Source organism: Fukomys damarensis, unplaced genomic scaffold, assembly GCF_012274545.1.
Source record: "Fukomys damarensis isolate Sample0158 unplaced genomic scaffold, DMR_v1.0_HiC HiC_scaffold_33, whole genome shotgun sequence".
In the NCBI taxonomy this organism is placed as follows: Eukaryota; Metazoa; Chordata; class Mammalia; order Rodentia; family Bathyergidae; genus Fukomys; species Fukomys damarensis.
The window spans coordinates 6,072,802-6,100,758 of NW_022900945.1; the positions used below are offsets into that span (position 1 = coordinate 6,072,802).

Sequence of the window (27,957 nt, forward strand, 5' to 3'; positions counted from 1 at the left end):
TTTTTTGAGATCGGATTTCACTGAGTTGCCCAGGCTAGGCTGAACTCAAACTTGCAAACCTCCTGCCTCAGTCTCCCAGAGTGCAGGGGTGACAGGCGTACACCACCACGTCCAGCTGTCCCTTAGGCCTTTTCGGGAAGAGCAGTCCCCCTGCATTTCCTTGTTACGCATTTCCTCTCATGGCACTGCGTATTTAGAAGTCTCGACTGGTCATCTCTTGAAAGGGCCCGGACACTTGTCGTCTCCTCCTCACCCTTACCCTGCGGTCGTCAGTGGGTGTCACAAACTTACCGCAGCCCACCGGCAGGTGTGCAGTGTCAGTCTGTCCCACGATTGGGGATGCAGCTCTGTCCACTCAGCTGAGGAGAGCTCTGTCCCTCCAGGGCACACCAACCCCCGGAATGAATAAATAATGTGAGGGCTTTGAAAGCGCGTGAACATCCTGCTGCTGACTGCTTTTTAAACTGTGACAGCGTCCATGGATAACCTTGCGTGAGGCCCCATTAGAGATCGCAAAATGGACATATTCTTGCATTTTCTATATTATTTTACTATTCTTTTGAGAATTTTCCTTTTTGATCTTTTTTCTTCTCCCTTTCTCCTTTCTCCTCTCTCCTCTCTCTAGCCCAGTCCTCATTGCTATGGACTTTTGGATTTATTTTAAATTCAAGAACTGTTAAAATTTGGTAACTTTAAACATTCAATTAAAGTATAGCCCACTTTGGCTGATAAAAACGCTCAGAATCATGGTGCTCAAGAAAATGTGTATATTTAATAACATTAGCACGCTGATGTTATTTTAAAAATAGTAATTGTGGGGCCAGGGATTTAGCTCAGTGGCACCACACCTGCTTTGCGAACACAGGGTCCTGCATTCAATCCCCAGTTCCCCCCTCAAAATGTGATACTCTTTTGTAAGTCTCATTGCAACACGTTGAAATTAATTACTTCACAGTTTCTACTTCCAAAAATAATATTTGAAATTTTCAAGGTTAAACACGACAGAAAACATGTATACAATGTGCTTTTCCAATTTTTATAAGATTTGATTACTTTTTCTGAGCAATTCACTAAGAATAGATGATTATTGCTTTATTCAGTAATTCCAGGATGTTTAATATTTCAACATGTATTAAATCACTTTGCAATATTTTCATCTATTAGAGAGAAAGGAAGAATCTTTATGATTACTGGGTTTTTTTCCTATTTTTTTCTCTCTATAAAAGTTACTTAATGTCTTCTCCATATTTTAACATCCTTACTAATATTTCAATGACAGACATTTTGATCATCAAAAGATGATTTTCAAAAAATCCTTCATCTGTATTTGTGAATAAGTTATGATTCTGAATCTTTCAAAGAAACAAAACAGCTTCTGAGATGGAAATTTCTATCTGGAAAGTTACAAAAAAATTGAACTTATTTTAATATGAATGTGTTACTGTGATATGATATGAGTGTATATAGTGCATAAATGTAGATTTTTATATGGTTAATAACATCCTCTGCTGAATCTGAGTTCCTTCACTACTCTGGGACTTGGTTTCCTCACCTGTATGAAAAGACAAAGGTAATTGCTTCTCCTCCTTGTAAAACTTGTAGGAAGTTCTCATTTACAGTTTAGTTTCTCATAGCAGAGAGACAATTGAAGAACTAAGATACATCATGTAAGGTACAAATTCTCAGTGGTGAATGTGATCCTAATGTACACCTACACTGTACCAATAAAGTTAATTTAAAAAGATTATAGGAAGCCCTCATCTGATTAATGTAATTATCACCGTCATTATCTTTATATTACCTTGGACATTATCAGCCCTTATATGAATGTGAGGCCATAGTGCTTTTTTTGTTTGTTTGTTTGTTTTGTTTTGTTTTGGTACCAGGGATCGAACTGGGGACCTTGCGCTTGTGAGGCAGGTGGCGGAACTACTGAGCTAAATTCCTGGCCCCTATAGCACTATAAATGAAGGATCTGAAAGAAAGGAAAAGTAATTAAAGCTGATCTCTGTGTGTTGGCCTTTATACCGTTTACTTCTCACTGCCGGCTAAGATGGCCAGCTTAAATCCTGGGGTGCAAAACTCAGGTCATTAGACATCCATTTGTTTTAGATAAGCCCATAAGCATTGTTTTAGAGCTGCCTGTTTTTTATGCTCCATGAAACTTCACCCCGCCTCTTCCATCCATGATAAAATAAACCCTAAGGCTGTAAAAATTGTCAGAGGGATGAGCAAAACCACCTAGACATATCGGCCTCTTCCCCAACTCCCATCACCCAGAGTTTTGTTGGTTTGGGGTTTGGCTTTAGTCTCCTGTGTGACAGCCCCATGCTTCTGTCCCTAAATGGAATCTGGAGCAGAAATTCCCAGAACTCAAGCAAACTTGCCCAAATGCCACCCCGTAGAACGCGTTGTGTAGCACCGCCCTCTGGTGGTCAAGTCTCGGTTAGCCTTGAAATCCTTCCACTCACTATGGACCCGTACAAAAGTTTTGGGTCAACGAGGCAAAAAGTCACCTGTCTTTTAATAAATATTAAGCCTACAGTTTGCTCTTTAGGTATTTTTAGGAGGCAGGGGAAGAGAAAGGAGAATTTACGTTTATATCACAACCTCACCTGAGGGCATTGGAGCGTAGGCTCCACTGTCACAGGGAATCTGCTCTGCAAACATTCCTTCATTTTCTTCCAAAGGTGACATCTGGTCCCGTGTTCCTAGGAGGGCGTCAGTCTCTTACCGAGGCCACAGAAAAAAGGAAAATATACTGGATTCTAACAATGAATGTTGTGTTAATTGCTATCTATCAGTCCATTCTAGAAGGGAATATTCCTGTCTCATTGGGAAGGCGACCAGCATGACAAGCTAGTGACTGGCAGGGCTGGGATGTAAGCCTGGACCTTACAGTTTCGTGAGCTGTGTTCGTGTTCTGATCACTCTGGCTTCCCTGCCCCAGAGCTGGTACCAAGCTGTATTTGCATATTTTACAGATTTCTGATTATGATACACGTCCATGTAAAAATCCTTCTCTGCAAATTTCTACTTTTTAAATTGTCAGTTCATCACTTATCTTATAGAATTGTAATCTGCAACTTTTTAAAAAAATCATCTGTGTGTGTCTTTATTATACAAAGTGATAGTTTACCAGTAGACTACTGTTTGGCCCAGTTGCTTAGGGGCATTGAATAGCGCCCCTTTAGGGGAAGGAGAAAATCTGTTTTTATCCAGAAAATAATCTCACTGATGGGTCTGTTAGAGATAAAAGCAAGGCACTCCCAGCGGTAGTTTGTGTGTAAAAAACAAGACACAGAAAGAATTAAAACATTTCATTCAATAAAGTATCAGGAAGTACAAATTTTAGTCTTAGAAGCTTAAAAATTTTTAAAAAGTAGACCCTGGAGACTGAGAAACACATAGATTGGCAGGAAAAAGTTGCCGAATGACTCTTAATAACCTGGAAATAAACAGAGCCTAGAAAAGGATGGCCCCGTGAGAAATCCCTTGGAAGGAAAAATCAGACTATAATTATACAAAAATAGCATTTTTCAGGTTGCTGGGTATAATACAACATTCTTGTATTGAACAATAAAAAAGGGTTTGAGACTTGACTAAAATCATGATAGCAGTAGCTGGTCACTGTGGTAACCAGAGGTGAACTGATGCTGATGGGAAAGAGTACTTGTTAAGATTAGGTTCAGCTGATGTATAAAAGCCATAGAGAAAGAACATCAAGTTGCTTTTTCCTGAATACTCTTTTCTTACTTGGAAGAGGAAAGATAGAGCGGTAGGCACTAGAGCTAGGAAATGCCATATTGGCCACAGTGCTGTAAGCAGATCTACAGTTAGCCTGGGAGTGTAGAAGCAACAATTCCTGCCAAGGATCAGAACACTAGAGGCTGTTTCTCTGTTATGAGGCCAACTTAGCTGCTATGGGACAATTTAAATTACGCAGCCTCAGAGAGCACAAGATTGCCCTAAGATTGGGAGGACTTTCTGAGAAAGTGCTTAATTTGTCTGTTAGATTTTGTGTTCAATTTTGTCAGCCACTCTGAATAATATTTACATGTATATTATCAAAGGAGAAGTGGACTACTTACAGATTAACTGGTCAATTTACTGGTTAATTAGGCTAGGTGGTTTACATCTCACTTAATTCAATGAAAAGCTCATCACTGAAGATAGAAAGTCATATTTTTCCAAAAAATCTTTTCAAAATGTGTCCAGTAGTGGGTATAAATTTGAATATTTGAGAGGTCAATCATAAGAGAAGATACTCCTGCTGGGTTCTGCCATTAAAGAATTACCATTTTGAATTACCATTTTGAAATTACCATTTTGAATTAAATTACTGAATTGACTTGTCAAGTTTATAGTCGAGATATCCTTGACATAGGTAGGTACTCAGAATCTGGTTTTATGAGTGCCTAGTGTTTACAGCTATGAGCAGCCTTTGAAAAACGTCTCTAGTGCAGAAAGTAACTCAATAGGGAAAATAAACCAAAGATGAAGGAGTCAAGAGAATCTCTTATAAGGCTGGTCATTTATGATGGCTGCGCTGACCGGGCACTGCTGTGTTAGTCAGAGAGGACTGCTGTTAGGGTATGAATGTGGTCTGTCCCCTTCGAAACCCATGTTGGAATTTGGTGTCCAGTGTCACGGGGCTACGAGGCTGTGTGGCCGTTAAAAGGTGAATCTGGTGATGGAGAGAGGTGGAAGCCTCTGACACTCAGGAGTGAGCTCTCACTGCTGAGACCATTGTAGTCACCAGCGAGTGGCTTATTGGAAAGCATGTGCATTCTTACCTGCCTTTCAGCGTGAACCTCTCTGCCCCATACACCTGCTTGCTTTCCCACCCATCTGCCATCATGAAGAGTCCTCAGCCGATCTCCTGAGAAGCTGAGCAAACACCAGTGCAGGCTCTTGGACTTCCAGAACCTTCTGCCAAAGTCAACCTCTTCCTTTGTAAATTACTCAGTCTGTGCTACAATGACAGAAAGTGGCTGCTGTAAGAAAGGACCACAGACCAAGTGGATTAAATAATAGAGATTTCTCTTTTCATATTTCTGGAGGCCAGAAGTGCAAGATCAAGATGCTAGTAGGGTTGGTTTCTCCTTAGGCCCTTCTCTATGGCTGTGCACAGCTTCCTTCCCACTGTTTGTTTTTTGTTTTGGTTTTTTTTTCATTAAGTTTATTGGAACATTTAAAGCAAACAATACGGTCACATTTATCACTGGGATCTTGTACCTTTATGTGATGTGTCTTGGTTCTTGTTTTTGCCCCATACCCCTGTCCTCCCTTCACCCCCTTCACCCTTCCCTATTCACAGAGACTTTGTTTCTGCTTTTTTCATTTTTTTCACATTTTTTCTTTTCCCTTATTTCCACTATGTTTTCTTCTCTGCATGCAAACATCCCTGGTGTCCCCTTATTCCCCTAAGGACACAGTCCTGTTGGATGGGAATTCCACTGTCATGCTGACATTTAACTGTAATTACCTTTATAAAGGCCATATTCCAAACACAGTCACATGGGGGGCACAATAAAAGCCCATAAGAACTTGCAACGTCTAAACCAGAGTAGAAGGTAGAGTTCATTAATAAATCTATACAAGAAATATGTACTGAGTATCTGTCAACTATGTGCCAAGCACTGTAGGGGGCTCTGGAGGGTTGCAGTGATTAAATGAAGACCTAGATGTTATCCTCCAGGTTGGCAGGAAAAAGTCACTTAAACAGTTCCACTGAGTTAGGTGGAAAGGGCTGAGTTTGCTGAGCTATGCAGATGCATTCAGCAGGGAGTCTCCCTCTAGTCTTGCCAGATAAACTGTGGAATACACAGTCCCATTTGAATTTCCAATAATCTACAGATGAGATTTTCATATAGATGCAGCCCACATATTGCCCGGAGGCATATTTATACTGTTCATTTGAAATTTAAATTTTAGCTGGGCATCTGGGCTTTTGTTGTTTGTTGGGTTTTTGCGTTTGTTTGGTTGCTAAATCGGGTAACTTCATAATAGAATTTGGGAAGGTCCAGAAAGCTCCACAGAAGAGATGGCATATAATCTAAGACCCAAAGGAATAACTTAGGACAAAAAAAAAGAGTAGGAACCCACAAGAAAGGAAGAAAGGAGTCGTGGGTTACAAAAAGATGGCGGCAGTGCAGGTGGGGCCCAGCGTGATACGGTGGCCGGGAAACGTCGGACAGGTCCTCCCCGAAAGCTGGAAGCAAGACATGCGTGAGGAGGAGATGGGAGAAGTGAAAACCAAACCCCACTGTATGGAGTCTAACTAAGTGGGGCTCACCGGTTCTCACCAAGACTTACTGACTGAACCCTAATTTAGATATTTATTTACTAAATTTTTTATTAAGGCCCCATTTCTGTTCCTCCTTTGTGACCGCAGTGCCTTGAGGAGTCCCTGACTGGTTTCCTGGCTCAACACTCTAATTGTAGGAGTGCCTTCAGCATTGCCAGACATCCGTTCATATTTTTGGAGATGTAACAGGACATAATTGTAATGTATAAATGGCGATTTCTAATATTATCCATTTTTTACTGAAGCAGAACAGCATCTCTGCACTATAGGTTAACTAAGAACAATAAGATACTTTGTTGTTAAAGAAAATAAAGTTGGTGTCTGATTTATTATGTTTATTATAACCTACTAGGGTAGTATTTACTTACCTTTTTACTTATTTAAAATTTCTTCTTGGGCCGGGCATTTAGCTCAGCGGTTGTACCTCCTGCCTCGCAAGCACAAGGTGCCACATTTGATCCCCGGTACCAAAAGAAAAAGTTCTTCCTTTCTTAGTATGTGTTTGCATTGCACAGTAAGTGCATTCATCCTGGGGACCTGGTGCACACACACAGAGCATTCTGATCTCTTTTACTTCCCCTTCTCCTTTCCATCTCCCTCCATCTCCAAATCCCCTTTCCATATCTGCAGTCTACCTCCCTGTCTTTAGAACATAAATGTTACTATAAAGGACGTTTCCTGAGAGAGATGAGCCATCATTTAGATGTCCCCATACGTAAATTCTAGAATGCATGAAAATGCTTGGGCTTTCCTTTTGATGAAATCTTTAAAAAAGTTTTCGATCGTCAGCTCATTAGGGATGGATATTTTCAAAATAAAAATGTGAGAGTCTTCTGTCTTAGGAATGAGCAGGTTGAGGTCCTGATAAGTCCTCAGAGGCAGCTTCAATAAAGTAACCACAATGAATGTTAGAAAGCGTTCTGAGTGCAGAAGAAAACAGCTTTCATCCCGAGAAGCCAGAATAGATCACAGAAGGAGTGACTGTGAGCTGTCTTGAAAAAGATAAAGATTTTCCCAAGTTAAAAAACAGAAGAGTGAAGATCATCCCTGGCAGACAGAAACATTTGCAAAAGTGTAGAAGAGTGCAGGGCCATTGTGGATGTGTGTCCGCTGGAAGGAAGTGAACAGCATCTGCAGGGCAGGCTAAGAACCCAAAGCCGGGATCCAGAGGAGGAGCCGCCTTTAAAATTCTGACTCATTTATGACCCCAAAAGCAGAACAGGGTAGAAAATAGGGAGGAGAGGTTTAAAGTAGGGGCGGGGGAGTGTTGATTCCTTAATTTAAAGATAAGAGTAGCTTTAAAAGGCCAGAAATTGAGGAAGAAAATTATGAGAGCTTGTGATAAACACTTCTATAATTTAAAAGGCAGTGGATGAATCATGGACAGAGGATAAATTTATTGGAGAAAACAGTCTTGTGAGACCTGTAATACAAATATAAATATTTTACCAAAAAAAGTCTTTTGTGCATTATTCTGACATTAAGATTGTATGAGCGCACATATTTCTATTTAAAAGTAAAAATTGCCTAAATTTAAGAAATGCCTTTTATTTTCTATACCCTACTCAATTCTCTCTACTACAATCTTTAAATAAACAATCTACCAATATTCATGATAATGGGAACAAACAAAAACTTTATTACTATACACATATTTTCTTTACTGTGATTGGGGGAAAAACATTTCTAATGTATACGTGAAATGCTTAATATACAAGAGTGAAAAGATGTTTGTAAATTGTGTAGTACATTCACCTATTTCAAAATGTTCTTATTTCCTCTGCTTCAAACGTGCACATAACACGCTGAGCTGAACTCATTGAATGATTTCTGCTGCCATTTCCCGCTAAACAGATGGTTAGGGAGGCTGATAAAATTATGTAACTTTTCTCCTTCAGATTAGATACGGCTTTTGGGTCAGAGCCAATCTAGGAAGATAGTTTTTGCCCCTTAATGAGGAGGCAGGTGCATTTCATTTTCTACTGATGTTCATTTTGTCCCGTGTTTTGTTCTCCATCTATCTAGAAAATGTGAGATAGAAAGAAGATTTGTTCTGACAGCATTCATATGTTAATCTCGCTATAATTGCTAGAGGTGGCTTCAGTTCTTACCCAGTTCATGAAAGAAAGTAAAACATTGAATTTATATTACTAGAAGAATTCTTTGGTTTGTGACAGCCTATGTTAGTGAGGGACATAAATATTCTTGATCTACAGCCTAGTGCAAAATTTCAGGTCTATTCAAAAGAAATGCTATCAAGAGACATTTCCATTTGAAAGGGTCCATTAGTGACAATGGAGAACAAAATCTTAGGAAATTTTTTTTCTCCCTATTTATTCATGCCATTATGAATACACTTCCTTGGAAACATACAACCAAATGAGAAATTACATAGTAAAATGTCATATTCTGTTAGTCTTTCACAAACAAAGCTGTAATAGCTGTTTAATCATTACATGGTTCTTTTGTATTAAACCATTTGCTGCATAACCACAGCCAATAGTAAACTTCCAAACTATTATCTGGATTATTTATACACTGTGTTGGAAATGTACCTGGAAATGAGACTAATTATCAACCTTAGGTTACTATAAGTGAAAAAGTTGGAACCTGGCTGACTGGCAGATTGCCTAGGAGTAGAGAAGAGAATTCCCAGAAATGATGTTCAAATGTGATGATTGGGGAAAATTAAGTTGCTTCTTATTTGCACTCAACTGAGTTAAATCCATTTATAAACTGATCTTATAAACCTAAATCAAAGGAGGAACTAATAAAAGCAGAGATTTAAAACACCCTAAATTTTACTTTGCTTCATCAAACTGACAAGTTTGAAAATGAACTGATAATGTTGTTTGCCGGAAGGTTCAGAGAAATGGGTATTCGTTCCTATGTCATACCCTGGGGGGTTTCAGTTGGTGAAAGTAATTCAGTCATTTTACATTATTTATCAAAATTAAAGTGTTCAAATCCCTTTCACCTCATAAACACATAAGAATTTATATTTGAGATTGTTTATCAAGGCGTTAATTAGAATTTGGAAGAAATGAGAAGTTATATAAACTCCTTGGACAGGAACAAGATTGGTCAATAAATTGGACATTTTCAAAGTCTTGAAAAAATGTTTCAGGGAATGTTTAATGATAAGAGAAAATGTTCACAGTTTAAGACTAAGTAAAGGGCCAGGATTTAGCTCAGTGGCACTCTGCCTGTCTTGCAGGTACAAGGTCCTGAGTTCGATCCCCGATACTGGGGGGGACGAAAAAGACTTAAGTAAAAAAGCATGACACAAAACAATATATTTAATCCTTTCAGCATATGTTGTTGTGTACGCTTATGTGTGTGTATTTAAGAGAGCAGTGTATGTGAGTGACGGCACACGCTGTACTGTGTCAGTAATGCTCCAGTTTTGGGTGATAGAAGCATGGTAATTTGTATTTTCTTGTTTATATTTTTCTATGTTTTCTGATGTTTCAGTAGTAAGCATCCATTTATTTTATACTTGCAAACAACAAAGTAGAATTTAAAATTAAAAACGTCTAATGGCGCGCAATCATGTATCCAAAATATCTAAATATTTCTCTCCTTATTCGGTCCGTATCTCGATGAGAGTGAGCTAATGTTCATTAGTAAGATACACCCGCCTGTAATTCACGCGATCTGTCCTAATAGTGTGCTTTCTAAGTTAATGGAATTTCTCTTTTTAATCCTCTCTCAGATGTTCTTCGTTTTATTTCTGTTGTTAGTGGAGGATGTCCAGAGTAACACTGAGGGCTTTGTCTAGGAGGATTGCTTCTTCTAATCAAAACAGTCTCATCATTTCTGTATGATGTCTGTTGCATCAGTTTTTTCAGAAAATTTTAGCCTCTTCTGAAATCTTCAGTTCTTTGGATTAATCTGTTAGGTTCAAGTAGTTTTCTAAGTTATGGTTGCTGGAGGACAGTGAGCGTCTTTCTTTTCCAGGATGTGAATTTCTGAGAAAGAGTGGGCTTGCTCTCAGTTTTGCTCTTAATGTTACATCAAATGTTATTCAGAGTATCTAGTTTTTATACTCTTCCTGAGCCTTTTTTAATCTGAATGTGAAATTAGCCTTTTCAAATCATCTTAAACAAGTTGGTGATTTGAAGGCCAAACAGTATTTCCAATATTTATTTATTCATTACTCCATGCAAAAGAGAATGACCCTGAGTACATATTGTACACCGGCCATGTGTCACCCACTACGTGTGAGGAGTGCAAGGCAAAGACACCACCCTCAGGCTACTGAAGAAGACATGATGCCCGAGTCGGGCCCTGGGGTCTGCAGGTGCCACAGCGAGCCACCTGATGTTTGCATAGGTATGGCATCCACTTCCTGGGACTACCATAACACAGTACCACCAACTGGGGGGCTTAACCAACAGAATCTCACCATCGTGGGGGCCTGGGTCCAAAACCAAGGGATCAACAGAGTTGGTTCCTCTCAAGGACAGCAGGAGAAGGCTGCATTAAGGACTTAGCTGGCTTGTGGATGGCTGTCTTCTCTTGCGTCTCTTCGGAACCTCCCTTTTTTTGCATAGCTTTCTATAAGCGCACTAGTCCCAGTGCAGTGGGGCCCGCCCTGCTTCAGTGTGAGCTCGTCGTAACTGCTTCCATCTGCACTGACCCTTTTTGTAAGTAAGGTCACATCCTGTGGTACAGCGGGTCCAGACTTCAGCCCATGAACTCCAGAGGGACCTGATTCAACCTGTAACAGGGAGGGTTGGGAGGGAGTTTTTGTATGAGGCTAATCCTTGACTTCAGTTGAAAATGGCAAGGGAAAAGTGATGTAGTTGAGTTGAGCCAGCAGGAGTGTTTGGGAGAAAACAAAGGGAACACGAAAGGACCACGGCAGATCGGTACAACGCTTGTGTCCGTGTGTCACAAGGACACCGGAGGCTCTCGGAGGCCTGTGTTCTGTGCCCTGGTGTGCAGGATTGAAGCCAGAAAGAATGCTGTATCTATTCACGTTTGGATTTTAGAAAAGATTACTCTGATAGCGTTGTGATTTTGTCCACCAGCGGGACCCCATTGTTGGGCTTGCTTTTTATACCCTAAGAACTCGTCTGCCTTCTTTCCGCTTTTCCAGTGCTTGTTTGTGAAACTTTTGCTCTTGATGTTATTCTGTTAATTCTCTCAAATGCCGTTGCTTTTTACCATCTTCTGAATAATTTAATTCGGTAACAGTTTCCTTTCACTTAGAAATGAACAAATTCCATTTAGGGCACTTATTATTTACCGAGGGAATCAGAGTAAGTAGTTAAATAAATATTCAGAATATTACAAGCTGTTCTTTAAAGTTGTGTTTTTGATCCCATATCACAGATCAACGATTTAAAAACAATTCCAAATCCTAACAATACCATTCCGTTTGAAAATGAGTCTCTGATTCTGCCATTTAAAGCTTCCATAAGCCTCTCATTCAACCATTGTTAATTCTGTAAATGAATTTTCACTGCCGGAACTTCCTGTGTGGAAGGCTTCTTAAATTAATTCTTATTTTTAACTCTACTCAGCTTGAGGGTGACATCAAGCAGGCTTATGTCCTTCATGACTCCTAAAATCTTTCCAATTGGAAAGTAATTGCCTAGATTTATACCCAAAACAGCTTAGTTGATTAGAAGTGCATCACTAACACTACAAACCCTGTTTATTTTGTTGAGTCTCAAAACTGCAGCAGGCACAAATAGGACCATCACCAGCATTAATTAAAAAAAAATTAACACAAAAATATCAGACGTTTTGCAAGTTATGATTGGAAAATGAGCATAAAACAGCATGATACGCCTTGAAGCATGCTTTCTTTAAGTTGTTTATAGCAGATTGATAGGATAGGTCTTCTGTCGTGTCTTATAAAGGGCAGCATATTGATGTCACAAAAGGCAAAGAATTGCAGTCGAGTCGGCTGACTACATGGAAAGTGCTTTCCAACTCATGCCTGCTACACCTCCTGCTTTGTTGGAAAGAAGGTATGGAAGGAATATCACACATAAAGTAGGATTTTTACAAAACTATTAGCCTTTTATATACCTACATTTTCCTTAAGTAAAATAACTGAACCACATTAAGTATGCCACCCACTTCTCTGACTTTTCACTAGGTCGTGCTGAATCATTGTGCTTTATCTTGATAGATCATTAAGATCATACATCATCCTCTTGTACTTGGTGCTGCAGAATAAAAATTTCTCAAGATGTTAAACTGTGAGAACATCATCTCAGCAATCTCTTTGAGGATCACATAAGTGATTAGATGAGTTTCCCCTCAGACACAAGAGTCTGTGAATTAAATGGCCTCTGATGTTTCTGCTCCTTTCTTTGCGCCTCTCGAAGCAAACATCAGAGATTATTCCAGACATGCTCCTTTAAATTGTCACCTTAGGAAAGTTAGATCTTTAAGAGTATCCCGGTGCTTAGCAGTTTATATCTTTGTACTACTCTTGACTGAGGTTCACAACTTACCTGGTAGCCAGATTCTTCAAGAAGCATTAACTGGAACAGTTTGTTACTGTATTAGAACTTTCCCCCAAACTTTGGCTCTTTTTAATCTGATATTGACATTTGGTTTATACTGTCCTTACAGCTGTATTTGCATATTTAAATGAATTAGCATACAAGTAATTTCAAGAGAAATGGTGGAGAGAAAACAGAAGTACTAAAGTAGAGGATAAGTACCTATAACCCCAAAAATGCGAAATCTTAAAATGCAAAATTTTGGGAACAAACATGATACCACACGTGACATGTTACAGTCAAAACACAGGTGAACTATAACTACTGTATAAAATTATCTTGAAGGTATGTGAATAAAATGTATATAAAATATACATTTATTTTATTATTTATTTATTTATTTAGGCTTAGGTTCCATCCTCAAGATACTTCATTATGCAAATATTGCAAAATCCAAAACAATTTAAAATCCATTGCACTTTTGGTTCCAATAATTTGGATAAGGTATATTTAATTTGCATTGTTACTTACCTATGTGACACATTAAGGAAAAGTTTTGATTCTTAGGTTGATATTTTTTAGAATTGTTAGTATCAAGATGACAATAATAACAGTAAAGGAAAGAAGAAGGGTCATTAAAACAGAATTACTTGTGGTCTTTAAAAAAGAATATTCTAAAAGAAAAATATAAGCTTCAATTAGTGCTCCAAATTCTGTTCTTGCTTGTCGGCACCTACTATGACTAGAAGGCAAACTGAAATCAATTAAAGAATGAAACAGTCTCCCTTCGGTCACCTAAGATCTCATCAGGGATTTCTGCAGTATCAGCTAGAGGAATTTGTAAGACATCCCAACAAATTATAACCACTAGCAGGTACAGTCATGCTGCATGGTTTTGAAGATACACTGGCTTCACTATAGATTCCTGAGACTTTACCTAAGTGAAGTCAGTGGACAAAGGAAATCTGGGGTCCAGAAGGGAGGGGAGCTGGAGCCTACCATTGCAAAAGTGTCTTTACAGAAATAACAGATAAAGTAACTGCAGCTGCATTGAAGAGAACTTGAATAGCAAACCAGCGAATCTTGCAGACCAATCTTCTAAAATGTATGTCAGAAAACTTCCTAATTGTGATGATAAATGAAAAATCCTTAAATATATATATTTGGTTTTTTAAGGTATTTAGGAGATACTAGCTTGAACAAAGATAAGCATAGGGGCTCTTTTGTTTATTATCAAAAGTCTTAGTCCATTTGTGCTGCTGTAACAAAATGCCATAGGCTGTAGTTTTTAAAGCATAAATTTTTCACACTGTTCTGGAGACTGAGTTGAAGATCAAGGCACCAGCAGCCTCCATGTCTGGTAAGGCCCCAGAATCTTTGTTTCCAAGGTGGACTTGTTGTGTCGAAAAAGGAAATTGTGTCCTCACATTGGCCAAAGGGATGGAAGAACACAGGGCTAGTTTTCTCTAGCCCTTTTGTGAGGCATAAATCCAGTCAGCAGGAAAGAGGGCTCGAGACTGAATCGTGAGAGGCCTCCCCTCTTATTGCCACCACAGTGAGGATTAAATTTTAGGGTCAGTTTTGCAGGAGACACTGAGATTTGTACCATAACTCTGAACCCTTGGTGTGCTAATGTGTTCCGGTCCGGTCCTGAAAGGAAGCTACCGCCCACAACCCAGGAACATCGGCTGGGAAATTCTGCCATTGAACATGTAGTCGGGGCTGGGAGTGCAGCTTAGTAGAGGACAGGAGCCCTGTGTTCCATTCCCAGCACACACACACACACACACACACACAAAAAAAAAACCACACACTCACACTCACACACACACACTAAAAAAACCACACACTCACACTCACACTCACACACACACACACACACACACACACACACCAGGGAAACCGTAGACTCAGTGAAGCGTTGAGATCTGGAGAGTAGACATGCACCTTAGAAGATCAATATTAATACATTAATTATAAAAATTAAATATATTAACATGTAAATATGTTTCATTATTACTTAAATGTGAAGATTGTGGCAATATATAAAAAGGATAAAGTTAAAATTTCATAATTATAAGGTGCGATTATGGATTTATTTGTATGACATTTTATTTAATATTTATTTTCCTCAATTTTCTAAAAATTCATTTGCTCAAAAAAAACTTTTACTCATGGATGTTTCGCAGCATAAAATCTACTGTGTTGTACATAGTAAGCATTTCATAAATATTGCTGGGTAGATGATTGTATTGGAGAGATTCCTAGAAGTACTTTACGGTTACACTGAATTCTTTTGGAAAGTACTACTAGGAGTTGAGAGGGCTTTGATTCAGTTGGCTAAAGAAAGGTAAGAGAAAATCATAAAATATTTCATTTGCAAGAAAAGAAAGAGAAGCAGAAAAGATGAGTGCACATTTAAGAGAATTAGTGCACAACTAATCAAAACAAGAAAACAGGAAAGAAGGCCCAGGCCTGGGTACAGAGTAGGACCTTCATCAATAGTTTCAACTCCTGCTTTAGATAAGTTGAGCCTTATTTAAATTTGTCAGCTCATTAAGCATTTAGAAACAAAACCAGTAATGATGGTTGGTATTAGGCCATACTCACAGAAGGAGACTCTTCAAAGGCAGTAGGTGGGAATTCCTGGGAAGCTGGGAGACATAACAGGACCAGTGATATTCTTCAGTAAAGAAACTTGTCTGGAGGAATGCGTACTTAGAAATATTTAGCAAGTATCTCTATCCCAGGTACACTGCTGTCCTTCCTGATCTCTTGTCTTTATTGACAAGGTGATAATCACATCAAATTTTGCCCCAATAATAGTCCATTGATCCTGGGGAGGACAAATGGTTTCCTTGTACTGATAGCAAATCAGATCATGCAGAGTGACTGCAGATTTTCAGATACTGGGATGAGACGAAAGCACATCCATGAAATTTAAGCAGGTTTGAGATGTAATCAATAAAATGAAGCAAAAAAGTCTCCCAGGTCCCACTTCGAACCCTGGAATTGCCATGTGTATTGTCTTGATTGAGGGTTTCAATGCCATACTTGAGGTTAGATAATGATTTTAAAGATATTTCTTGAAGTTGGACCTGGAGAGAGCTTGGCAGGTTGCCTTATCCCTGTGACACTCTTAGGCAAGAGGTTTCCCAGTGAATAAATTAAAAACATTTGTCATTTGAAAAATGCAAGCCTGTGCCCAATAAGGCGGACAGCCAGAATATCTGCCACAAGAAGTCTTGGAAAGACTGAACTTTCTCTTGTCCCTTTATCTTTCCAGGTATGGAATATTAGGTGAGGATAACAGACAGACTTTGGTCTAAAATTCTAGAGAATACGAGGAGGTTGAAAGTTGGATGCTTTGATAGATATCTTCGTATTGTTTGATTCAACGGCTGTAGTCATAATTTTCAAATGGTTAAAACTCTCTTTGGTTTGCATTTTCAGCAGGGAAGGATTTGAAAAGTGTGGCAAGATCAGTTTCCTTGTTATTTCATCGTGGCCTTTCTAGCAAGCCTGCTGCTAAATGCCTTCAACTCCATGCAAAAGTGTTGAAAGGAAGGTTGCTGACATACATCGTGATTGTAGCTAAAGAAAAATCCCCTTTAGGTATTCAGTTCAAATTGAAAAAAATATATATGGTCCAAGAGAAAAGGGAATCCATGCAGTGTTGCGAAAACCCAGAAAAGAGTGCTCTTACCTTTGATTTCAAGAAATGTACAGGAAAGGCCTCAGCCAAAAGAAATTCAGGTTTCTTTCTTCGTGCCTTTAAGTCTCTTTGAAAAACTGAAAATCTAGGGATTCTCCTTTGAATGTACAGGTGTACAAGGTAGCAGTGGAGATCAGGTAGATCCCAGAGTCTTAAGCCTTTGTCTTTGATCTACACCTCCCGGTGGCAATTCTGTGCTTCTACCTATCATGTATGTGATGTATCCGTGCTTTCTTCTCTTTTCTGGGCACTTTCTCTTTTCTACCTCACTGCATTTTCCTCTCTAAATACTCAAAACATTGATTAACCTGCTCGCTGAATAAGAGAACAATCTTATTTCCCTCTCTGTTGCCTTTTCAGTCTTTGTATTTGTGCTAAGTATTTTGTGTGTAAATGCCCTGTCATGTGTGTGTGTGTGCCTGTGCAAGAGAGAACAGTGATACACTTACATCTTGACAGATGTTCACCCCCTTCCACATCGCTGCCAGTGTGACCAAAGTCTGCTCACGGAAAAGTGCAATGGCTGTGGGGCAAGGAGGTGTGAAATCTAAGCCCAGGTCTGCTCTATGCTTCGTGATCTTCACAAACTGGTCCACCCTTAGTTAGGTTATGCTGAAATGTTAAAAATAATAGGTGAACTTCTTATTGCTGGTGGGCACAAACTGAAATGATAAGACTGGATGAACAAAAGTAATTATCTTCTTTAGGCCTTGTATTCATTTATGTATACAGTTATAGTTTAATGTATCTACTTTGAGCCAGATAGTGAATGTGTGGCTAGATGTATTCACGTTGAACAGGGCAGACATGGTCCCTGCACTCACAGAGCTTTCAAATCTAGTGAACAAGATTGATTTTGAGTTAGGAACTAAAATGTTATCAGAGGGAACCCCAGCATACAGCTGTATAACATAGGCACAAGAACCATGGCCTTGACAAGTAGGGAGAGGTTGTTCTTAATTTGAATTTACAAAATAACAAGAATGAAGGGGGAGGCATAGTCAGGAAGGCCCTAGGATAAGAAGGATCCTGTAATCTTGGAAACGTGAAGGAAGCTGTGAATACAAAGAACACTGCAAGAATGAGAAGACTGATACCTGGCCAGGCAGGATGGGGTTCGGAAGGCAGGAGCTTGGGAGGCAGGAGTCAGAGGGCAGGACTGTATCACACTTGCTAAGCCACATAACTTTTAGACATCAACTGGAGGCAGGGAGGAGTTGTTGATGTATTTGCAGCAAAAGGGGAGCATAATCCTATTTGTGTTTTATAGAAGTTACTGCACTGTGGAAGAAAGATAGACATAGATGTGAAATGTGTCACTAGTTTGGTCTAAATTGATAGGACTGAGCTGCAGAAAAATAGGTTTGCGGCAGGAAATGCTTGGTTCATTTAGTAGTTAGGACTTGGTGATGGGTAAATGTCAGAAGTAAGGGGATTAGAGAAGTTAAACACAGTGCCAACGTTTCTGTCTTGGGAAAGTAGGTGAGTGAGAAAGGGTTTACTGATTTGGTGAGCACAGCAGGAAGAGGACTGGGAGTGGAACCGTAATTAATGGCACTCATTGCTTAAAGCCCGGTGATATCATTTATCCCATTATTTTGCAAATGAGGCAACTGAATGGAGGTGAAATAAAATGCCCACACTCACACAGCCAGGCGGTTTGGTCCGAAGTCCAGCTCCTGACAATAACATGTGCCAGGTGCCTCTCTGGAACATTGCTTCCCTGTACAAATGTGTTACGTTTGTGAAACCCATAAAACACGAAGTGGAAATGATGACAGCAATAAATCTGAGTTAGAGACAAAAGATTTAGAGCCATCTACTTACTATTTATGTTAAATGAAGCCAGAGTTGGGAAAGGTAAAAAAGCGTATGGAGGAAAGAGTATGCAGTTTGAAGGGCAACAGGCTCAGCATGACCGACCCTGGATCTCACTCTGACACCGCCTCCTGGATGGAAAGCAGAGGTCAGGGCTGGGAGGCTGCGAGTTGGGGAGCCCAGGCAGAGGGCACTCCCAGAAGGGTGTGTGTCTGTGGTATCTCATATGAGAAACTTAAAGTATAAATAAATTAAAGAGCAGGATAAAAGATAGCTAATAGAAACCAGGAGACAGAGTTTGCCAAGGAGAAAGGGACCAAGATATGGAGAGGAGGAAACTGGGGATGTACAAAAAGTTAAGCTGTGTCATGTACGTGTATGTACCAGCTTCTCTGATTAATAGAGTCATTATTTACTGCAAATGTGTACTAACCAGAATAAAATTATAGATGTGTGTGTATCCTACTCAAGAATAGAGAAAACAGTAGGAGACATTACAGAATACAGAAAAGTAATAAAGAAATATTTCATACTCAAGAATAGAGAAAACAGAAGAGGAGTCATTAGCAGATAAGAGAGGTCAACGTGTTTTTATGAGGCGGGAAAATAAGATGTAGTTTATATGCTTCTACATTGCAAAGAACATTGTTAATTACATTGTGAAGTATTCATAGAGGGATACAAACTGATTTATTCACAGAACTTTTTATAATATTGGAGACACCGGGCACTGGACAAGAAACTCAAGAGTTCTTTGGTGCTGAAAGTAGGAAAATTGACTGAAAGTCTTGTCTGCAAAGGAACATGGCTCCACCCCAGGTAGAAGACCAGCATACTCTCCTGCGGAATATTCTTCAGCTAGCTGCCAGATTATCTTGCAGTGAAACATGCCAAGCATACAAAATTTCCAATTAGCATTTTAGAGCTTCATTGTTCAAGTTTGGAAGACAGTCAGGGGTCATCAGGTATTTGTGGGAAAAAACTCTGTGATAAGAAATGAAGACCCAAAGAAACAGAAAATAGAACTCAGGGATGATCCAGGGAGCGTGTGGAAAATACAAAGCCCACAGTTCCTGTCTTCTGAGAGAAATGAGGATGGTGTGCACTCTAAAACACAAATTGGATACTGTGAAAATGGAACATTCAGGGAACAATATGTAACTCTTCTAAGGGAGAACTGTGCTATCAGATAAGGATAATAGATTTTGAAGATGAAGTTGAGAAAACTTCCCAGAAAATGGAATAAAAAAAACAAAGGTGTTGAAACTTCAGGAGCATAAATATTTGAATTATAGCATAAATCTAAGCCATAGTCTTTTCATCTAGCTAATGGGAATTACAAAAAAGAAAAAATTTAATAAAGAGTAAGAAAAAGAAATGATCAATTAAATAAGAGGCAGTTAAAAGGAATTGCAAGATAAATACCTCCAGAGTAAGAGCGTTCATCAGTTCCTCAGTACTGCAGATTAAGAAAGACACATTGACCCAAGACTGAAAAAGACATTACATCTTCAGTAGAGAGGAAATGTAAAACATGATTTTGCGTAGGAATGGAACTGGTTTATTTTTGAAATTAGAATGTACTATATAATAAAAAGTGCCTTCAAATATATAAAGGAAAAGTACTTCTGACCTAGCAGTCTGTGTACAGCCAAACTTTCAGTTGTTTCTGGATAAAATAAATCCATTCTCAGACATGCAAGGCCTCAAAAAAGCCGTATCTATAATTCTCTTCTCCATAAGTGAGTGGACATTATATTCTGCTGAACTGAAGGAGTAAAGCAGGGAGGAAAAAGATGTAGAATCCAGAAAACAGAAGATATAATACAGGAAGGATAACAGTGAAAAGAAATTCCTGGAAGACAGTTATATACAACATCTAGAAAACCAACCATTCCAACCTGAGAGAGCAGGAAGACAAGGTATTCCCAAAGGATTACTGATGGGGAGGGGGAAATTTTATATTTGGCCACACCAAGAGGAGAGGGCTCGAAAACCAAATTCGTGAAATGTATGTAGAAAAAACTAGCAAACAAGACTATTAGGCAACTTTTAACTCTAGAAAAACAAAAAGATCCACAAGAAATCAAATGTGATCTCATTGCAATAGTATATAATCACAGTGAAACAGAGAATATTAATTTAAAGCACTCTTGTTATCCATGTACTTTGATCGGTTAGAACTTGTGTGAGTCATTATTCCTATCCCTGGGAAACAATAACCAACACCCACAACAGAAGCAGGAAAGGGTTAATCTCACTCACGGTCTCGTGGGGTTCTGTCTGTGCGTGGCAGGCTCCAGGAGAGGCGTCACAGCAGGAGATGCAGCCCAAAGATGTTTGAGTCGTGGTGGCCAGGAAGAGGAGTAGGGGAAGAGACCTGGGAGGAAGGGGCAGGGACCAGGGACAGACTTGAAGCCACATCTTCCTGATATACTCAGACACACCCAGAAGTGTGCTTTTTATTTTTCAAACAGTGTGCCTCTTGTTTTCTGAGGGCCCTTGCACTTAATTATTATTTGCTTTCTTTTTAATGGGTAATTTTTTTTACTTTAATTAGTACATATTTGCAGGACATAATGATTACATCCCCTGTAGGAAATTGGTGCGAGTACCTAGCATGTTTCAACTCTGTTTTCTCACTTCTCTCCACTTCCCTTTCATTTTTCCAGCGTCACATTCATTTATAAGACCTTACAAAGTTAATCATTATCTGTATGAATTGAAAACCAGAGAATGAACTAAAGAACATATAAAATATGTAAAACAGTTGTACTAAGTGAAAATACTTTTAGATACATGTCCATATTACATTATAATAACCCTCTCTCCCTCTCCCTTCCCCCATTTCATACTTTATGTATGTACTGAGTTTTCATGTAAGAGAAACAATGTGATATTTAAGCTTCTGTGTCTGAGTTGCTTCACTAAATATTATGGTCTCAAGGTGGATCCATTTTCCTACAAATGACACGTTTATCTTTTCTTATAGCAGGGTAGTACTCCTTTATGTGCACATACCACATTTTCTTTATTCATCTGTTGATATATAAGCTGTTTCCAAGATTTAACTATTATGAATGTGCTGTTGTAAACAGGAGTATGCATATGTCACTGTGGTATGATGTCTTACACCTAGTAGGGGAATAGCTGGGTCAAATGGGATTTCTATGTTTAGCTCTTTAGGGAGTCTCCATACTGATTTCCATAGAAGTATGCTTTTCTAATGCTTGGGCCCTTCCCAAGCCAATCAAGTTGACACAATTAAGTTTATCCACCACAAAAGAATGTGGGAATGTATTATTAACAAAGTACCAACCCCCACCTTGTTCCATATGAGAGACCTTCAAAATCAAGGAGAAGCACTGCAACATTTCTTACCAATTTACTAGGGTTTGAGGGGGGACTCTAAATGATTTTAATTTATTTTTTGTAGGTAGAGAGGATAGATCAGGCATGGATGGAGTTATGATTGAGAAATAGTTCATATACCAAAGCCATCAGTGGACGAAAGAGAGTGTTCAAGAGAATGGTAAATGAATAGTATGAAAAAAGAGTAGGAAGATAGGACTACTAGGTAAGGATACCATCCACGGAACAGATTTTACAGAACGGGAGAAGACAAATAGCTTTTACATGCTAGTAAGCGAGAGAAAACTCTCTTTCCAACCCAGAAGTGAGTTAATCAACATGTAATACAAAAAAAAAAAAAATCAGCATACTCCATCTTTCAAAGTTACAGTATAAAGAACGTCAGGAAGAAGTCAGTTATATCTGCTAGGGGAAGGGTGAGCATTCAGTACAAGGAAGCTGGTTCAGTGAAGGAGTTGATGATGGAGGGGCAATCTCAGAGTTCAGAGGGGCGGTGGAGGGTAGAGGCTGGGATCGGGGATGAGTTTGGTACATTGTTCAGGATGAGGAAAGAGATAGAGAAGATGACCACAAAGCTTACATTTTGGGTTAATGGAAGGAAAAGCAGTCTTAAGGCTTTAAATTCCAGAAGTTTTGATGGACGTGGATACTGGCCAAACAGTGCAGGTGCAGGGTTTAAATTCTCTTTTTCTTTGTTTATTAAAAACAACAACAACATGTGCAGTGGCAGCAATAAATAGATCTAAGAAACTGCTGCATGGTCCTGCACAAAAGTACAAGTGAGACTTTGAACAACAGGAAGTATGAACAATAGATTCATCACCCATCTGAGAGCCAGAAGTACAGAGCGTGTGTGTCCTGGGTCACGTCTTCGGCCTCACTGCTGGTCGTCAGTCTTACTATTACTTACTCATATTAAAAACGTTTCACCTTTCTTCCTCCACAGCCCCTCCCCTCCCACTTCCCTTTCAGTCCAAACCAAGTTTTTGAAGTTGGCTCAGCTGTCTTCCTAGCCCATCCTCTTTCCTCTTTATTCTTACTGCTCCTACTGTAAACTGAGCTCGTATCTCCCACCTTTAAAACTGCAAAACTCTCAGCATCCATTTAGGGTGCCTAACAGACATCACATATTTACTGGGGCCATGCATAGGATGCTTAATAGGTGCTGAGTCCCAAATGGAGGCAGGAAGGCAGCAGTTCTACAATAGAGAACTCCAGGTAAGGTCAGGTGAAACCATAGTTGCAAATCATGTGATTCAGACTCCTGGAAATGGGAAGTATAGGAGATAGATAGAAAATAATGGAGGTTCCCCTCCTTTGTAGTCAACATTTTATTTATTTTTTCCCATAAGTTCGTTGGTACTTTAGTCATCATTTTAGTGTTTTTACTTTGCCTTCTACAGATGCAGGCAAATGTTTACAATTGCTTCCTCACCAGTGTATCCACAGAATATCCTTTCATTAATTTGAGAAGGTAAAGGAGGAATGCGAACAGCCTTTGGCTGAAAATCCAACAGCTGTTACACATATTCTACCTAACTTCATCCTAATTTTACCTAAGCTAATCACTTTTTAAAAAACAAAGTTCTACATAGTCTTTAATAAAATATCACTACTTTCTACTTCACCAATGAGTTTATATTCTAAGCAAAAATAAATTAATAGGTTAAATGCAAGTTTCAAAGTAATATTCATTGAATACAAATTCTGTGGTTAGTAAACTGGGTTGTGTAATGTGAATTTCATAGTAAGTGAGGCAAAATCTCCCTCAAGAACTTCCCTCATTCATGGAGAAATAGCACACACCATTAGGAAGTCATGTGGTCCTTCTGTCTGAGGGCACAACAGACATAGCGACCTTTTCATTAGCATGGGAAGTCTGTCAAGCACATTATCAGTACTACTCAGCCATAAAGGGTGATCAGGACAGAGATCGGAAGTAGAATCCCAAACACATCCATTTATTTGCTCATGTATTAATTTGCTCATTGTACAGTTGTTAGTGAATATTTACCATGTGTCAGGCACCAACAGAGATACAAGAGTGAGCAAACACAGTCCGGGGATCGAATAGTCCAGGAGAAAATGACATGAAAAGTAGCAGATTGAGTAAAGTATTGAAAGTGCCTTGATATAAGTCTGCACACGATTGCTTGACAGTTGGTCATTTTGACCTAGAAGAATAGGAAAAAGACATGGCAGAGATATCACGGAAATTTCTACAATGAATACAAACTGTGTTCTTGCACCCAGATAGAATTCATCAAGGTAGACTGACATTCCGTAGGGAACAACATGCATTTCTAAACTGTAGCTCGAATAGAAGAGCCTGTTCATGTCTTCCCGCTGCCTGCAGGGCCTAGGCCAGTACCTGGAAAGCAGTGGTTGTCTAATGTATATTCCCTGAGAACATGGATCTGGGAGTCAGCAAGAGCGCTTCAGAAATTTGCAAGTGCCATTTGAATATTTTTTGCAGAAATAAAAGAAATAGAGTTGCTAAAAAATGCTGGAGGTTTCCTTTCAACACTGGAGTTTGTGTAAAATTTAAAGCATGCTATAGAGCCATGTTTCTTTTTTTTTTAATTTTTTTTTCCTCGTTGAGTTTATTGGTGCATGTTAGGTATACAGTGCAGTTACATTCATCATTGGGATCTTGTACCTTTACATGACAGGTCTTGGTTCTCATTTTTTTCCCTTGTCCCTGCCCTCCCTCTACCCCTTCCTCCCCTCCCCATTTATAAACACTTTATTTCCATTTTTTCATTTTCTCCTATTTTTTTCTTTCCCTTATTACCTTTCCCCTACCCTTCCCACTTTCCCTACACCTTTAGCCCGTTTCTTCCTATTTCACATGGTCAATTATCTCATTAGGATCTTATGTGCCATTATAGCTTGTTCACACCAGAGAAACTATTTGGTATTCACACATGTGTGACTTATTTATTTCACTTAGGAGTATATCCTCAATATGTATCCATTTTCCTATGAATGAATCTAATTTCTCATTCTTTGTGGCTGAGTAGTATTCTATTTTATAGAAAAACCACATGAAAAACTAAAAGTGTAAATAAGATCCATGTTTGAAGTGAGAGTATAATCAAGATCAGATTTGTTGGTAGAGAACAGTAACAGAATATGGTTTTTTTTGCAGAAAGTATTTAATTTCCTCAGTAAGTTAAATATTTTTAAATCTGTGTATCTAATGGTACAAAATGGAATAAGCACCATAGGGTGTAGAAAACTGAATTTGACAACATATTAATGAATAAATGAACGGTGATTTCAAACCAAAAAAGAATAACAGAATTGAACTGATCCAGGAGTGTATTCTGGTCTGATTCTGCCACTCCACAGCATGTGCTGACGTAGACTATAAACCTGTCTGGGCCCATTTCTCATGTTAGACTGGAGAAAAACCTCTCTCACTTACTGGGATTCAGTGGTGCAGCACACATACATGTCCTAAGTAAGCTGTGAAGCATTCTAGAATTACAAACCGCACCAAAATTAAATTTCAATGCTGTAAATGTGGCCTTCGGAAGGCAGCGGATTAAGCAGTTTAGTGGTGGTGTGTGTTGTTGTGATTTCTTGTAACTTTGTTTTCTGTTCCACTCTAGTGCAGTGCCTGGAGATGAACACAAAACGGAAGATCATCGGCCGCCTGGTGCCGTGCCGATGTTTCCGGGGTGAAGAGGAAATCATCTCAGTGCTAGACTACTCCCACTGCAGCCTGCAGCAGGTGCCAAAGGAGGTCTTTAACTTCGAGCGGACCTTAGAGGAGCTTTATCTGGATGCCAATCAAATCGAAGAGCTACCCAAGGTAATTTCTGAGAACCTGGGCACACACTGTCAATGGTGATTTCATGATTTCCAAAGACTCGGCAAACTCGAGCCTTCTGAGTAATTGGCAAATCATTGGAATTGATTGAAATTCCCCTGATACTCTTGTCAAATTTTAATATGACTCCTCTAGTAATTTCATGTGCTGTATGAAAAACAAACCAAAGAAAATCATTTTATGGATTACACCCTGTTACTTTAAAGTGGCCTCCATTGCAAGGTTGAGACAAATAGCTCATGATTAGAAAACAAAGGTAAAACACAGCCCTGTTCTAGAACTGAAAATCAATATGTTGTATGTTAAAGTGATGTTTTAAAAGCTTGTATTATGTTTTAAGTGTGAGAAATGCTTTTACACAAACACACATTTTCAGTTAAAGCTATTATAGAAAGCATCTTTTGTTCTTGGCTTTTAAATATTAGCATATTAAAAATAACATTGAATTTATGTAACATAAAGCCAGAAAGATTAGTTTATTAAAAGTTTAAATGGTCAAACTTTGCACACATTGTCATGGTAACACTGTGCCCTTCATGGAAAACCAGATCTCCCATGATCCTCTTCTTCCTTACAGGAAAATTAAATGGTAAGAATTTAGCTGACTCAGACCAAAGCCTCTCGGCAGAAAGGTCCAAATCAAACTCAGTAGATCCTAACAATCACTTAAATAAATCCCTTAGTTTTGGTAGTCAACTTGGCATTTACCTGTAAAAGATTTAAGAAGCTGAGAGAAGAAAAACATGTCATTTACTACATTTTCATTGCTTTTGCTAAAAAAAAAAAGAGGGTATTAAATATTCAGTAACAAGAAAAGAATATTCTATAGTAAAAACTTGAATTTTATTATCAAAATCTGAGATTTCAATGTGCTGCGCAAAACAAATTATGAATCATTGTATTCATTTAGGATCAGAAATTATAGCATTTACATAGTGCTTCAAAACTAGGAACTATTTAGTGTATACAGTATTATTCCCTTTTGACACCCTGAGGGTATAGCACCATCTTGGATCTTTCCTCCGTAGGGCTGTGTCAGATCACTTGCTTTAGTACCACCACTGACACCATGAAAGGCTGGGCTGGAAAGGGCTGTCGCTGCCCCATAGGAAATCCTAGGGTAGGTTAGGCACCTTATTTACCTTGCCTCTTGAACACAGACATGTGTTTCACACCGTGGATACTCAGGCACCTTTTTGCTAGTGCCAGTTGGAACTACAGAGAGAACTTCCTATACTGTACAACTTGATAAGTAGAGCCGTGTAAGGCTAGACAAATCATAAATGTGGCATTTTGTTCTAATTTAGAACAATGAGTACAACTATGCATGTCTCGGGTCAGATCTATTGCCACATAAAGTACAGAACACACAATTAAATTTGAATTTTAGATTTTTTTAAAAAAGACATTTTGTAGAACTATTATGTCCCTAAAATGAATGGGATATATTTTTACTTTTTCTAAAAAGCTTTTTTATTTACACAAAATTCAAATTTAACTAAGCATCCAGTGTTTTATTTGCTAAATCTGGCAAGCTTAGGGCAATTTTGTCTTAACTCAAATTCATTTTCTAGATCAATGAAACAGATTTTGTAAGATAAATAGTAAAAACATGCTCAATTACTCAAAAGAATGTTTAATATCTATCTACCATGCTATACAGTACTTGAGGCTTTAGGGCTGTTACAACAGAAATAAATATCAATCCCTACTCTTGAGGATTTGACAGCTCAATTACAGAGAAAAACTAAAGCATTATAGGCAAGTGTTCAATAATATATAATCAAAGCCAAAGAGCCAGATAAACTGGCAGAGCTTACATATAGAGAAATGAACTATTCTTGGAGAGGAAAGGAAAGGACTTGACTAAAAAACAGAGATGGACAGTTAAGGAGGTATATTTGGGACCGAGGAGCAGAGTTGAAGGGTCTGACTTGGCAGGCGTGGTACTGGGTACTGACAGTATACAGAGAGCACTGAGCTGATCAAGACCGGGGAAGACCCTGAAACTCATGTATTGTTGTTGGATTTAATGTGTTAATGAGATGGTGCTAGGGGAGAGTCTTACATATCGTGTCAGATCAGGAGCCTTAGAAACAGCCTTGGACCATAAATCTTAAGATATTTTATTTGTTTGCTGAGTCAAAACAATGAATTGGCAAGAAATAAAAGCAAGTGTGCAAAAGGCAATATATTTTCCCATAGTTTCAAATGAGGGAGATTTCTTTAATTATCCTTTGTATTCCTGTGTGCTATTCGAAAGACTTCTCACATTCTCTGTAAATGATTCCTGTGAGTTACCAAGTTCAGTCTTTTTAAGGTTATAAAATAACCCTTTAAATTGGTTCTAAAATATGGTATCTGGCCTTATGGCTAGAGGAGTAAAGAGAAATTGTCTTGGGCCACATATAAATATATAATATTATATATATACATA

At 38.7% G+C, this 27,957-nt stretch overlaps 1 protein-coding gene across 7 annotated transcripts in view; it reads left to right on the plus strand.

Annotated features, from left to right (window-relative positions):
- Nucleotides 1-27,957, plus strand: part of Lrrc7 (leucine rich repeat containing 7) — a 463,114-nt gene that overhangs the window by 148,166 nt on the left and 286,991 nt on the right. For all 7 annotated transcript variants that reach the window (XM_010605114.3, XM_033758262.1, XM_033758263.1 and 4 more), the window contains exon 3: nucleotides 25,300-25,502. In XM_010605114.3, coding sequence (XP_010603416.2) covers nucleotides 25,300-25,502 — 203 coding nt within the window. The remainder of the gene's footprint in view (nucleotides 1-25,299; nucleotides 25,503-27,957) is intronic.